General features: G+C 42.2%; 1 protein-coding gene across 1 annotated transcript; it reads left to right on the forward strand.

Annotated features, from left to right (window-relative positions):
• Positions 1-301: 301 nt before the first annotated feature.
• On the forward strand, positions 302-14559 carry Myo81F (unconventional myosin 81F; the record flags this gene model as incomplete). The annotated part of the gene is given in 17 exon segments (XM_022854809.2): positions 302-438; positions 1955-2222; positions 2625-2861; positions 3118-3396; positions 3589-3715; positions 4069-4352; positions 4509-4831; positions 5703-5935; positions 6213-6346; positions 6698-7372; positions 7578-8444; positions 8769-8918; positions 9066-9295; positions 9732-9921; positions 10150-10636; positions 10784-11039; positions 11309-14559. Coding segments are annotated over 17 exon segments (6609 nt in total), but the record flags the coding sequence as incomplete, so codon positions are not given.
• Positions 14560-14984: the final 425 nt, after the last annotated feature.

Raw genomic sequence — 14984 nt, forward strand, 5'->3', positions numbered from 1 at the left:
TCCTCTAGCTAAGTTTCAGGACAAAATTTCCTCGTACAACGAAATTGTCAAAAGTCAAGGAAATCTTTTTGGCCATATTTCAAAGGAGAACCTTACATGCAATATATCTGTTAAAGCTCAAAGAAGTTCTCGTTAGCCAAGTCTCAGGATAGAGTTCCCTTTATATATATAAAGTTAAACGTGTTTTTGGGGACGTGTATATATATATATATATATATTTATGGTGTTTCTCTTTGTTTTCTATAATAGCTGTAATCTTTCGAATACGTTTACGCTTAACATTTCAATCTTTGGAAATTAGGGCCAAGGGTCGTCGTGGGTACAACAGCAAATTCTCGAGGCTAACACGATCCTCGAGGCGTTTGGAAATGCGAAAACCGTGCGAAACGATAATTCTTCTAGGTTTGGGAAGTTTATTCAAGTTTGCTTCGACCAAAGGCAAGTTTACCACCCCATTAGTGAATTTATTCACGTATAGTAATTGTGAGTTATGTTCTTTATAGTAACATTTCTTTTATTTATACAATATATCAGTTTCGAATGAATGGTTGCATCTACAAAGAATGCCTGCAAATTTGATATTTTTAACGGTTCATTTTAAACACTTGTTAATAATTTTGAAGTGTCTGCGTAGATGATCGCTGTTTCCAGTGAGTTTCGTTACCACCTCGTATCTCAAATGAGGTATCACGAGCTGTCCTTGCGTCGCTCTTTTTTTTCAAGACATACGTTACGTTCGTCGGTCATCAGTGTGATCAACTTTTTAAAGCTCTGTAAACGTCTCTATCGAAGCTTGCCAGCAATTATTAAAAGTAAAATTTTGCAGAGATGCTTGTTTCGGTGGGCCTCTTTTAAATGCTGAGTCGACCAGCGACCTTTCTAGGCGTGTTTTCAATAATAAAAGCTGTTTTTGAACGTTATGCCGCATGTAGGGTTTATTGTGCCGTTACACTATAGTTTTTATTTGAAATTTCCTGTCGTGTGAAAATGTGGGCAGTGGTGCTATGATTGCTTATAAAAAAAAATGTTTAACTAGATGACTTCACCTACAATTGCTACACTTACATAATTAAACAAAAAAAAAAAACTGTTCTTTAAAGGAATAGTAATGGATTTTTCCGTTTATACTGTCATGAGACGATTTGAAATTAATACGTGTATAAATGAGCTGAATGCCGGGGAGGTCAGTTAGTGTAATGGACACAATGGCGCAAAGTGCGTACTTACAAAAAGATCTATGCGCAGAACTCCAATACCACACGCGATTTATCTAAAATAGCATCGGTCTTATGTCAATGTTTAATCAGTTAAATATTTGTATGCTATATGTAGGTATATACTGCAAATGCTAACCACTATAGTGCCGTAGTGTAATGCGACGTAAAGGCTAAAGTATTTCAAACGGTTCTGGTGTCTCGGCAGTTTGTGGTGCTGGCGGATAACGATGCTCAGACTGGGATATTATGTTCATTAGGCCCTGTTTGTGATTATCTGTAGGCCAATCGCAATAGAAAATTATTCAGTTGAGGCGCACCTGTCCGTTCATGTAACCGTTATTATGAAAATGCAATTGTTCCATTTCAAAACGCCTAACTGGAAAGCGTAGAACTCACGCATGTCCGGACCTTCAGTCAGTTCACGTGTTGTATATTTATTATACGTCTGCCACTCCAGTACAATAAGGCTTGACTATGATGTCCCTACTTCGGCTCTCAGCTTTTTTAAGTATACGATTGCTTATATCAGTCCACTCGAATGTAGGCGATATTCAGTAGGAATATCGTCGCAGCCCTGACAATGGGTCTCTGACATTACTGATTTCATCTATAGTAAAGTAGAGTTGCTTTAGACTTAGTAACATAAAATAATTCACTATCTACCACAACTAGTACTCGTATCTTGGGCTCAAAGCACAATGGACCTATCATTCCGTACTACATCGTTTTCTGTGTAGGTACGAGATCAAAGGATGTGTCGTACAAGATTATTTGCTAGAGCAGTCTCGCATTACCCTGGTATCACCTCAGGAGCGAAATTATCATGTGTTCTACCAGCTCATAGCGGCAGGCCGTGCTTCAAACGAATTCGCTCAACAATTTATGTTGGACGAATGCAGCCGTTACAAATATCTTAACCAGGGAGTGGAAAAGATCGAAGGTGTCGATGATGCAAAAATGTTTGATGCCTTGCGACTAGCCCTCAGCGTTCTCGGCATAGGACAGGTACATCACGTATTTGTAAAAAATTCTCCCTTAGTAATCGCAAATTTTTTTTTTTAAAACTATTTTAATTACGTATGTTGCCTACGGGTTGAATAGTATCGCATTTTTTGTTTATTGTGAATGACAGTAAGCGATCTGCCTCAACGAGTTGGGGACAGTTCTTTTTTTTTTTTGATATAGGTAGGATTGTGTGTATAGCGAAGGCGAGCTCGATTCATCGAGGTCCTTGTAAGAAATCAGCTCAAAGTGCCATTATTGCTCAGCACGCTTGTCGTTGTCTCTCAGAAGTACGGGGAGACCTTGTGGTTGAATGGGAAGAGTTGCAAAATAAATGATTCGCTGATTTTCGCTTCATTTGCTAACTACTTCTCTGCGACATCATGCCTGCGGTTGTACACACAGGACATGATGGATGGGATGTTTTCGACTTTGTCCGCAATTCTTTGGCTCGGAAATGTGGAGTTTTGTGAAAGTGGAGGGGAGGACGAAAGCTCGCAGCTTAGTGCTGATGATGAAGAAACCCTGGTCAAAGTTGCTAACCTCCTCGGGCTTGAACTCACCCAGCTCCGGTACATTATCTTACATCGGCAAATCATGGTTCGTGGAAACATCACGGAGATTCCATTCAAACTTAGCGAGGTAAATGAACACAGTCGTTCTTCAAAGGGCAACAAATTTACTGTCAGGTTATATTATCAGTATTCCAGACGATGTATTAATGAACAATAATACAATTCTGATCCAGATATACCATGTCTATTATTATTAAGTTCACCTTAATAATCGTGTGTAACGTTAACAATAACGCGTGTAAATTAGTGTTATTAGTGAGCTCGTTCCGGTAACCATGACAATAATATATATGTTCTAATATCGTTCTCATACCTTGCCACAGGCTCAACAAAATCGACATGCTATTGCTAAAGCTCTGTACAGCCGCTGTTTTGCCTGGGTTATTGATTTTATCAATTGTTGTACAAGTCCTAAAACCCATCAAGGCCAAGAACATTCTACACTTGGAAAGGACAGCCGCTTCCTCGGTGTCCTCGATATCTTTGGCTTCGAAGATTTTGGCAGTGAAAAGAACAGTTTTGAGCAGCTTTGTATAAACTACACCAATGAAAAATTGCACAAATTCTTTAATCACTATGTCTTCTCTCTCGAGCAACAAACGGTAAGATCTAGATTGTAGTAATTTATTTCGAACATATATGATGTATTAAATTAATTATTTGTTTATGAACACATGAGCAGAAACGTAAAAATGTATGCTTTTGTTGCGAGCGTCACCGTATTGCACACCGCATACCCTAAAAGGCACTTCACGAACCTTAAAGACGCTGCTGTGTGATGCTTCCTTTTACAGTACCAACAGGAAGGAATCAAATACAAGCATATCGATTATGTGGACAATTCGCTCTGTCTTGAGCTAATCGAGAAACCTCCAAAGGGAATTTTGAGGTTACTCGTTGAAGAATGCCGTATGCCTAAAGGTAATAGATTTTATAGTATACGAATATCGTATTTTTGAATTGTAATTTTCAAATAATTAGCTGAATCAATGAGAGATGTATGCAGTAATTAAGAATGGTAGCAGATCTAGTCTGGATCACAATTCACTTGGCTCTAGATATAGCTATAGAATAGATTTGGCTCTAGACATAGCCTGATATATTGCACAAGGTTAATTGTCCTTCTGTCTGTTTTAAATATCTACATAGAAGTTGAACTACCGGCAGCAATAGGTGAATACTGTATAGGTTGGGTTCAAGTTATAATGTACGGATGTTATATAAGTTTTCATTTTTAGCGTTCTAACGTAGCGCACTCATTTCTGCGTGAGCAGGCAGTGACCAGAGCTTCGTATCGAAACTGCACGGCGAACTGGCCGATCACGCCTACTACGTGAAGGGTGAAGATCGTCGACGGTGGGAAAGGGAATTTGGCATTCGCCATTACGCAGGCAGCGTAATGTATGCTGCCCGTGGCTTTCTCGAAAAGAACAAAGATGCCCAAGTGGACGCCTTGTTCGAGCTTATGTTCAAGGCATCAAATGCATTTGTCAGGGATCTCGTCCGCTTTCGGGACCTTGTTGAGTTTACCATGCAAAGGTCCAGCGAGAATAATCCAGTACGTATGCACACTGACTGGCAGAATGGCTAAGGGAAACTAAGAAACATGGCAGAACAGAATATTTAGTACAAAAAGGAGACAGGCGCTCATTTAAATGTGGTATGATCCGTTGATAGTTCTATCGGTTATGGAAACTTTGGTGTAATTTTTCAGACGGGCGGATGCTCTGATAACAACTCGTCAATTGGTAAGGCCGCTGGTTCGGTCATAACTATGTCACGAACGATGAGCAAGGCGAAACCAACGGTTGCTGATGCTTTTCGCCAGCAATTAACAACCCTTGTAGACGTCCTCCATTCCACAAATCCGTGGTATGTTCGCTGTATTAAGCCAAACGCTTGCAAGAAATCCGCCTTCTTTGATGAGAGAATAGTTACGGACCAACTCAAGTATCTCGGGATGCTTGAGATCATCAACATTCGACGTATGGGCTATCCCACACATGTCGAGCATAAGGACTTTGTACTAAAATACCGGTACGCGATGCCAGACGGATAAGGATTCGTTCATTATTTTATTAAACTATATGGTTGATATTGGTGGATTTATGTGAACTACGCTAGCTTTCTATTTCGTAAATTATAAGCACGTTGGTGCATGCACAATATCCGTTGCACATAATCCGTACTACACGATACTTAATACAACCTTGTTACTTTATTTTAAACGAATTTACTTTGGTTGACCCCAGCTCTAAATCAGACTTGTTGTAGTTGTCCCATAGCACAGCTGCGTTACTCTCATTTGCCAGTTACGATTGATCTTGTTAAGCCATTCGATTGCGTTGCCTTAGTAATTTTATTACTTTATTGCTTGGATTGTTCAATAGTTTGATTCAAATATTCTATTATTAAATCCTGTACCGTATTTTTGGATCAGTTATCTGTAGTTTCCATTCGAAAAACCAGACAAGTAAGCAGTACGAGAACCTCGATTTTCTTTCTCAGCCACCTCCTTACATGACAGAAAGCCATAAAATTAGGTTCATTTTTTTTGCTTGAAACTTTGGCCACCCTCCACATTTATATATTTTGAAAACTATCAACAGTTGTCGGGGTCAAAGCATTTTCTCCAAGTTTCTCTTAAGATTTATGAAGGAGTCCAAACATGTTGTTTTCGTCGCAGCCTGGTCTAGACAAGCTAAGACTATAAAGATCGTTAAATCCGTTTTTGAGGTAAGCACCGCAGACGTGCATACTAGCAAACGCATACACGTTTGAGACTGTAGGATTATTTAGATTATTAATAAGAATAATACTGTTGATGACGATCAGAATCAGGTGAACCTGTTGAAACAGATTACCCACTATACGCATTTGTTATGGTTAATTTTGTATCTTGATGCAGGTGTCTGATGGGCCAGCGTCGATACTCTATTAAGCGCAGTGAGAAACCCGTAGATAATGTTAAAGTTATTCTAAACTTCCTTAAGATGAAGGACCTCGATTGGCAGATTGGAAAAACCAAAGTGTTCCTCCGTAGCTCCGTGTCAAATGTCCTCGAAGAAAATCGCAAAAGAATTCTTCACGACAGCGCTATCGTCATTCAGCGTCAATACAAGGGCTGGAAACGCCGTAAAGGTAACCAAACACTATTTACAATCGTTGTCTGCTTACCATGTTGGCCACTATATCCTGTTCAGAAATGGCTCCCAGCGACACTCATACCCTGTAATTGGCTTTATTATTATTTAAAGTAGAGAATTCAATTTTAATTAAAACCTTTGCTGTCGACTAAAGTAGAAACATTAGAGCAGTGAAAATATTTTCGTAAATGCTTTCTCGGGAACATTGACAATACAATGAATGAATGAAAGCGTGGCTTATACACTCTCCAATAATTATTGTTATCTTACAGAGTTCCTAAGGATGAAGTCAGCTGCCTGCATTTTACAACAGTACTACAGGGCTCGACGAGAAAAGATCCGCTTCAACAAGATGCGCCGAGCAGCGGTTACGATTCAAGCTTATGTTCGTGGAATGTTTGCCAGAGTAAGTCAAAGATATATCAACGTGCACTGCACTGTACTGCATATAGCTATATCGAGCTCTGTACTCACTAACCTGACTTTGGTGACTTGATGGAAAGTCAGCGCTTCCCCATATAACTGACACCATTAGGAGGCACACTGCGTTCATAGTCTTGAGAGCACTGTTTATTTAATAACAAATGAATCCTGGTTTGTTTGGTAGTGTGTTGTAGATGCCAGTTTGAAGAGCGAAATGAGTTTCTAATATAGAGAAAATAGAGATAGTTTTATATTGCTTATAGTCGTAGAAATGATCTTGATCTACTTCTGCCAAGTGTTGTTTGATAGACATGTATTATGATGTGCTTTGTAGGAGGTAGCGGCGGCATTACGCGAACGCCGCAAGGTCGAAGAAGCACTAGAGCAAGAGCGACTTCGTCAAGAGAAGCTCGCTCAGTCGAAGGCATTACAAGAAGCTGAGGACATCATCAAAGCCGCGCAAGAAGAACTGGCTGTCATTACTGAGATGGTGCAGGTTAAGCACGCTGGACAAAAGCTGGCCGAGATGGAAAAGAATCAAACTAACGTCGCAAAAGACAAGGACAGTGGAGCTGGCGTTCAGGTGGATCTTGACCAGATGTTCTCATTCCTCAGTGAAGTACAACAGACACCTCTTGATGAAAAACTGATTACCGACGGTGCCGAGATCTGTGAAGAAGAACTTAAATCGCATGGGGAGGCTAGCGAGAGTGAGGATCCAGCGAAGCCAAAGATCAATAAACCTACACAAGAGGATGAAGTCAACGCTGATCCTCCGATGCAAAACGGCTTCGGAGAAAAGGAAAATACGAGAGGGCCAATCGAGAAAGTTGCCGATTTTCAAGATGAAATGAAGAGCCAACCTTGCGAAATCCATAAACCCGAATCAAAGGCTACGCCAACGAACGCAGAATGTAAGGATAATGAACTACAAGCTATTCCTCGAACAGCATCACCAATTAAACCCGAAGATACGGATTCTGAGTGTAACGGAGAGGATGATGAAGAGGTAGGATGTTATTCCGACCTCATTACTATGTATGGCTATATTTGGAAGTTTTTATACTCTTAATTAATTTTGTGCCTTCGACGAATCACCGTCGAATCTGTGTAACCTGAATCTGCTCTTAGAAACATACCATGCCATTTTTTTTTTTTTATATAAACCCGCTCCCTGTTAGCAACCAAGTTTAACGAAAGTTTTTGTTTAACAGGAACCTCCGCCGCCACCGCCCATGCCTCCGCAAGGTCTGGGAGCGCTACACGCCCAACAGACTAATATCCAATCGCAAATTGCCAAAGAGAACGCCACCGTGAAGGATCAGCAAGTTAAAGACAGGGCCCAGGCTAATGAGAAGAAATTGCAGGTGCCAACAACTAGTCCGTTCTCGGCGCCTGCACCAGCCACTCCCAGCAAGCAGGGTGCAGCGAAACAAGATTCGGGTAATCACAGCAACGCCGAAAGTGTCGTCGAGAACGCTGAACGCGAACAGCGGCGCCGACAGCGCGTCGAAAAAAAACTCAGCGAGATGCAGCGAGAGGAGCAACAAGAGAACCGCAAAAGCCGCCTGGACGGTGCTGGAGGCGCACAGGGTCAGGCTGCGGGGGTGGCGCTTTCGATGGTCGAGTTCGCGCAACTACATTTCGCCAAACACCCGAAGGAGTTCTATCAAAGCTCGCAGACGACACAGGTGATGCGGACATTGACACGTCGTCGCCGTACCGTCGCAAACTCAGAAGCTGTATCATTCGAGGAGATGGTGGCATTCTGCAAGCATGGCGCTATTCCGTCGGCTCATCTGAGGTCGATCACAGACTCCGAACTGTTGCAACTCTCAGTCAGCAATTTCAAGGATCTTTGCAAATTTGTCCGAGGTGAGCTCAGCGCCGAAGGGGAGGTACTTCTCATTCAGACCGCTTGTCAGCTGGCCATTGAACATGAGCCACTACGAGACGAGCTGCTCGTACAAGCGTGCCGTCAGGCAACCGCCAATCCTCTCGGACATGACGCTTTGCGACGAGTATGGCTTCTGATCGCAGCTTGCATCGGCTGCTTCAAGCCCAGCAAAACATTTCAAAAGGTACGCACAAAAGAATGTTGGTTTCTGAAGGTACCATCGCATACACTATAACCATATGTGAGTTCGCACAAACGTGAATATGACACCTTTAGTCTTTTGCAGTTATGCAGACAGTGTTTATTCCTCATCGAGTCGGTAGTGTCTGATGAACACGGGCAGCGGGTTTCAATCCTCATATATTTTTTAACTAAATACCAGTTTGTTTATCAAATATAATTACTATCGGTTCAAGTCTAAACGTTCTCCCGGCTGTTTAGGCAATGCGTAAATGATAAATAACAGATATCTTCTCTTGACTGATTTTATCGTATTCACTCAATATAGCATCTGTTAATGTTCATCCGCGAACGGGCGAGCAGCGAAACAGAAGACCCAGAGGTCCGTGCGTTTGCTCGCTATGCCCTCAACGAACTTAACACAGCTGGATCAAGTGTTGTCGGTCGTCGTTGTCCTCCGTCGCAGCACGAAGTTGATGTGAGTAAAATGTCCCAAAGCGTTTTCTTTTCTTTATTCCTTGTGGCCAATTTTTGCTTGATCTTACTTGTTCGAAAACCACTCGAGTAACGCTTTAGTAGAACACTCTTCCGTACTGTAGTAACTAAAACATTTCAAACGCCTTAGGCAATCCGTCGACGAGAGCCGCTTCTGTGTCGCCTGTTCCTCATGGACGGGCGAAGTAAGGCCGTGGAAGTGTCTGCTTCGACTACAGTTGCACAGGCAACCAAGGCCTTCGCTGAGAAGATCGGCCTCAAGAACACGGAAGGATGGATTATCTTTGAGTACAATCCGGATCGACGGCAGGCGCTCAAAACTTACGACTACATAGCGGATATCATCTATCAATGGGAACTGTAAGGTTTTGCTGTCAAATTTCTTTTTCAAAACTGCCGAGAACGCAATATCGCAGAGCCAGAGCCATAATGCGCCAACGTTGGTGCGCAAAACAACGTTAGCGCTTGCGACATCACCAAATGTTTTCTCTGAACCTTCGAAAATGCACTCCAGAGTTAGCTTTATAGCACAATTGAATGTAATTATTAGTAGATTGACAGTATTTTGCCAGTTAGTATTTATGTCAACAGTAGTTTTGTGTTACAACCATCGGACCAATCAGATCATTTGATAATCATCGATAATTAGCATAAACAAATAGGCGAATTTCCATAAACAGCGTTAAGGAAGCTGCCAGATTCCAGCCAGTTTAGCCTGAATATTTTGCAATATTAGTACATATATGTACTTCGTTTAATCTTTTTCATTACGGCATGTTCCTTTGTATTTTTTTAGGCACAAGAGAAGCTCGGCGCAGCTTACGAAATACGCGAGCGTCACAAAAAAGACTCCGAGCTTGGCAGTGGGCGGCGGAGACTGTCGTTTCCTATTTAAGAAGCGACTCTTCAAAGCAATTCGGGAGATACCCCAGGATCCAGTTGAAGTAGACCTACTTTATGCGCAGGCAGTGCATGACGTTGTCAGCGTAAGTCTTACGAAAATGTCATGCGTGTATTCAAGTCGAAATTTTATGTATATATCGAATATTTCTCACACTGAAATATAGTTGCGTATCGTTCTAAGTCTTGCATAGGAATATATAATATATATATATATATATATATTCTATAATTCATATAATTTTTTTTCGTCACACTTTTTATATTGATATGTACAGATGTAGCTCTTCAATTCAATCTCATTTTCCTATTAGATGGACTACTATCCCGTCGTGGAACGAGTCGCCTTGCAACTCGCTGGTCTTCAGGCGCGAGTGATCCTGGGCGAACCGGAGCAGAACTCGACACCAGAAGACAATCTCGAAAAATTTGGCAAGAACCTACCCGGTTACTTGCCACGGCGCGTACGAGACCGCCGTAGCGAGCTTGAGTTTTCCCAAGCTATTGCTGCTGCCTATCGGGCATATGGTACTGGAAAATCAGAGCTTGTCTGCAAAGTGTGGTATCTCTCGATTGTCATGCAGTATCCACTGTACGGTACGACGCTGTACCCAGTGAAATGTAGAGGTTTTCTTACCTATGACCATCAAATGTTGTTGGGTATCTCGGCCGAAGGAGTTCTGCTCGTCAACGCTGAAACAAAGAGTATCCTTAATGCGTACCGATATAATGAACTCGAAAGTGTACGCGTCGCTAGCGACGAAGACAGTATCACATTTACATTGCCAAAGGACATCCCAGGTTAGATAGAAGCCGTCTAAGAATTTAGCGTCATCCACTTTCGATTTGTCTATTACTGCAATAACTGGATCGTTAATAAATATAAACTTTTTTTCTCAAAAATAACGATTTTGCAAAAGTGCGTTAATATGACTATTTCTGTTACAGATATTCACAAATGCTATATGTTTGAAACAAGAGAGAAGATGGATATTGCGAACTTGATTTCGGCCTATGCGCCTAGTATTGCCAGCTGGCTGAAACCAACGTACGAAGTTAACGTAAAAACGCGACTGGCCTTTGAAGATCGAATGAAACTGCACCAAGAGGTTCTGAAGTGCAGAAAGAACGTTGTAGACACCGGCCTGCTTAATAAACCTATTGATCTAGAGTCTGGCAATATCTTCAAGAACACACTACGCAAGTAAGAAATCGTCCTCAAATCACTACATATCGATTTAAAACGACAAAAAATATACCATTATGTACAATTATATATTTTGCCCATGCGTTATTGTATGCGCATATCAAATAATTAGCGAAATTGCTTAATTCGTAGTTGTTAAACATTGAAATTAACTTTGCACCTTTCGCCTAAGATGGCAGCACTGGTGGAACTCTAACAATATGTCTTATTTCTGCTCGTTTTCATACTCCTAAAATAAAATTGCGTTTAATTGCTCATTTTCGCAGGTTCCATAAAGGGGCAACTAAATATAGCACACTTCGGCAGGAATACGCAGCTGAAGGTTACAAGTCATACGGTCACGAATATTGGGCCTTTAGTAGGGTGCCGTTAGGTCATTCCTTATTGGTTATTTCCGATCCAGAGCTAGAAGGAACAGCTCGACGGTTGTTTTCATGTATTCTAATCTTCTCTGGCTTGCTAGAGGAAGATGAGGACTGGCACGGCCAAAGAGACCTTATTCAGATGGCACAATGGATCGTTGAGTGTGGTATGCGTCGTGACACTCTTTTAAACGAGCTATTCCTGCAACTCATCAAACAGACGACAGATCATCCCGAACCGAACAGTCGCGCCAATGTTCGCCATTGGCAGCTGTTAGCGTTGCTGTGTTCGCTCGTTCTACCAACGCAGAAACATGTCCTTCACTATTTACATGCTCATTTAAAACACTGCGCTATGGACGTCGTGACTGAGGAGGGACAATTTGCTCAATTCTCGCTCAAATGTCTCATGCGTACGATGGAAACACGTGGACGGAAATGGCCACCCTCGCGTGAAGAGGTTTCATGCACGACGCGTCGTCATCCATGTAGGACACGTATCCAGTTCCTTGATGGACAACTCCAGCAGGTAGATTTCGATCCTTGCACGAGCGCGCAAGAAGTCGTAAGTGTCGTGAAGAAGCGCCTCAATCTGCGTCCAGACGTCGATGGTTATTCACTCTACGAAGTCATCGGCACAACGGAACGGGCGATGGCGCCCAACGAAAAACTTGGCGACGCCCTTTCCAAATGGGAGCGCTGGACTACACAGCAACAGCAGCAACAACAGGCAAAAAAAGAAACGGCCGCAGGCGGCGCAAACGGGGGAAACGAGTTCAACAACAACGCCAACGCAAAAGAGGATCTTAAGCCGCAGAAGCAACAGCTATTCTTGTTTAAAAAGCACCTCGTTATTGATAGCCTCGTCGATCTCACCGATCCCGTCGAAGAAGAGCTCATTTTTCATCAGCTTGTCTACAACGTAAGACTTGACCGTTTCCCTATCAACGTACAGGAGGCGGTCATGCTTTGCTCGTTGCGCGCACAACTTGACTACGGCGACTATAAGGGCGACACTATTGTCGATTACCGCAAGGTAATGGCCCAGTGTCTACCGATGCGGCTGTTGAAGCAGATATCTGCCGACGCGGTCGTTGCCCAGCATCAGATCCTCGCTGGTATGAGTGCACCGGAAAGCAAGGGCGCCTTTCTGCAATTCATTCGCAGCTGGCCTTTGTGGGGCAGCAGCATCTTTGAGGTACAACAGAGCACCACATGCTCTTGGCCGAAGCTACTATGGCTAGCCGTGGACCAGACGGGCTTGCATCTCCTTGAAATTCGCACCCGTAACGTGCTTTGCACATGTGACTATGAGCACATCGTTAATTATTCACCTTCATTGACCTCAATCATTGTGTTCACTCAGAGTCAACGTCATCTGGACGGTCATGCCGATCAGGGTCACCAGGGCAGCGGTATGGGCGGGCATGGCCAGCGCCATAAAGGCGCCAAGTACATTTTCAACACAAATCAAGCCCTTCATATCGCACATCTAATCAAAGATTACGTAAATGCGTTACAACTCAAGCGGAAACCTCGTGAGTGCAAGCGTGCGGTAACAACGACACTGGAACAGAGCGATCGATGGGGCGGTACTTACACCTACGGTAAAGGGATGTATAGCGATATTATCTAACGCAAATAAGAACCTAACATCATGAATAACAAGGGACTGAGTGCAAAAAAATGATAATATTTGCAAGACATTATGAGCGCCAAATAACGACTGAGCATAAAAGCGCCAGCCCTGTTCCTGGTCGGCTTATGTCCTGTCCTTTATCAGCACTCTCCGAAAATACATAGATATATAGATTACGAATTTTAACTTAGCAACTAAATACCTTAGCGGTGTGCTCAGAACAGCTGCTGTAATAGGTAGCGGGACTTTGATATTTTATGATGGATTAACTAGTTGGCCATGGCTTGTATTAAAAATAGAGGTCGCTTTGCTTGACGTGTTAGGTACTCAGTACTTGGATTTGAATGGCAAGAAATGTTTCGGAGCGCAGAAGATTAAGAAGGGCTACAATGCTACTTAGAAGCATACATGCATATATGCTTGTAAGTTGTTCACGACACCATAAGACGTAAAACGTTCGAGCTATGTCGCCATGAAATATAGAACATGAGAGGCGGGTGGTTGTAGCAGAAGTCGCTGTACACTGTATACCTAGTGCCACGCATGTAGTAACAGTGATAACAGAAGCAAATGATATTGACTATATATAATAACTACTAAACTATGAAACGAAGTAGAAGTGAATTCATAGGCGCTTATACAATAATATAACATATGGTGCACGCTTTGTGCGTGTCAGTCAAAACACTCAGACAGCAAACAGATCAACGGTAGATAGATCGGGCAGTGAGGCAGAACGCGCTCAGTTCTCTCGGTTATTATTGTCCAGGTACTCGTCTCCACTCGCTGGAAGGCCAAAATAAGACCAGAAGAAAGAGGGAGCGATTAATAGAGTGATCGATGGATAGCGACGAGTAAAAACAAAGTGGGCATTTCAGTGCATAATAATTCCTTCACCCCATCTTGGACACAGTTTTTTGCGGAGCCGAGCGTGTCAAGCATGTGTAGGTGTATTGCAAATGGGTGCTATGTGCCATTTAGCATTGACTGATTTTCAGCAGTTTTTTTCTATACGAGTCCTAAGGCCTATTTCGGCCGCCATCTTCTGCCATAAAAAACTAGTTAAGGAAGGAAATAAAAACCGACTGCACACACAACAACACATAATTAAGGTGGACCATATGTGAGCAAAGCGTAAAATGTAAATTGGTGTTCGTTGTTATTAGAAATATTAATTAGGGGTATTAATGTTGTCTTTATTATTTTCATTTTTATATGTATGAGCTTAGTCATATGATATATTGCCTTGACCATGCTTAAAAGTAGACACCTGAAGCAAGGCATATTTATATGCTGTCTATACGAAAATAATTTTCGTTCGAGCTGACTAAAAAGCTGACCCACTTCGTTGACCTTAATTCAATGGATTCGTGGTGACCAAAACTAAAAAGCTCAATTTTTACACAGTAAAAACAACTTCTGTGTCTAGTCAGCATAAAATTGCTGCGTGCGTAGGTATCGAATATAATAAAATCACTACAATAAAAACGCAGGGCTTTAAATTATTTTCGGTTTACATGGAGTTAATTTCTCTATTGCATATTCAATATCTTAGCATGTAGGGTTTGTCTAAGATCTTGACTCATCTCTAACTATGATATTAAATACCCTGATACTGTCATGGCAGATTTGCGTGAAGGGCCCGTCGCCGTATCCCGCAAGCAACTGTTGTTTAGTGACTCGGAGTGTCGTTTAGTGATAAAAATGTAACCGTATCAACAACGTTCGGCTATCCATTCTCATACACCAGAGGGCTAGTACATCGTCTAATATTACCTCCGCAACTAGCGAAGACTCTCCTGTAGGAGGCAGAAACAGCAAAGAATACGACTTCAAGTAATTGGGTAAATTGCGCGCCTGGTTTGTATAACATAACGAACAAGTCTCTACCTGGTGCGCCAGTGAGCGTGCAAATGGTTCTTTTTACCAGCAAGCATTCAT

This window comes from Varroa jacobsoni, unplaced genomic scaffold (genome assembly GCF_002532875.2).
Source record: "Varroa jacobsoni isolate VJ856 unplaced genomic scaffold, vjacob_1.0 contig04858, whole genome shotgun sequence".
In the NCBI taxonomy this organism is placed as follows: domain Eukaryota; kingdom Metazoa; phylum Arthropoda; class Arachnida; order Mesostigmata; family Varroidae; genus Varroa; species Varroa jacobsoni.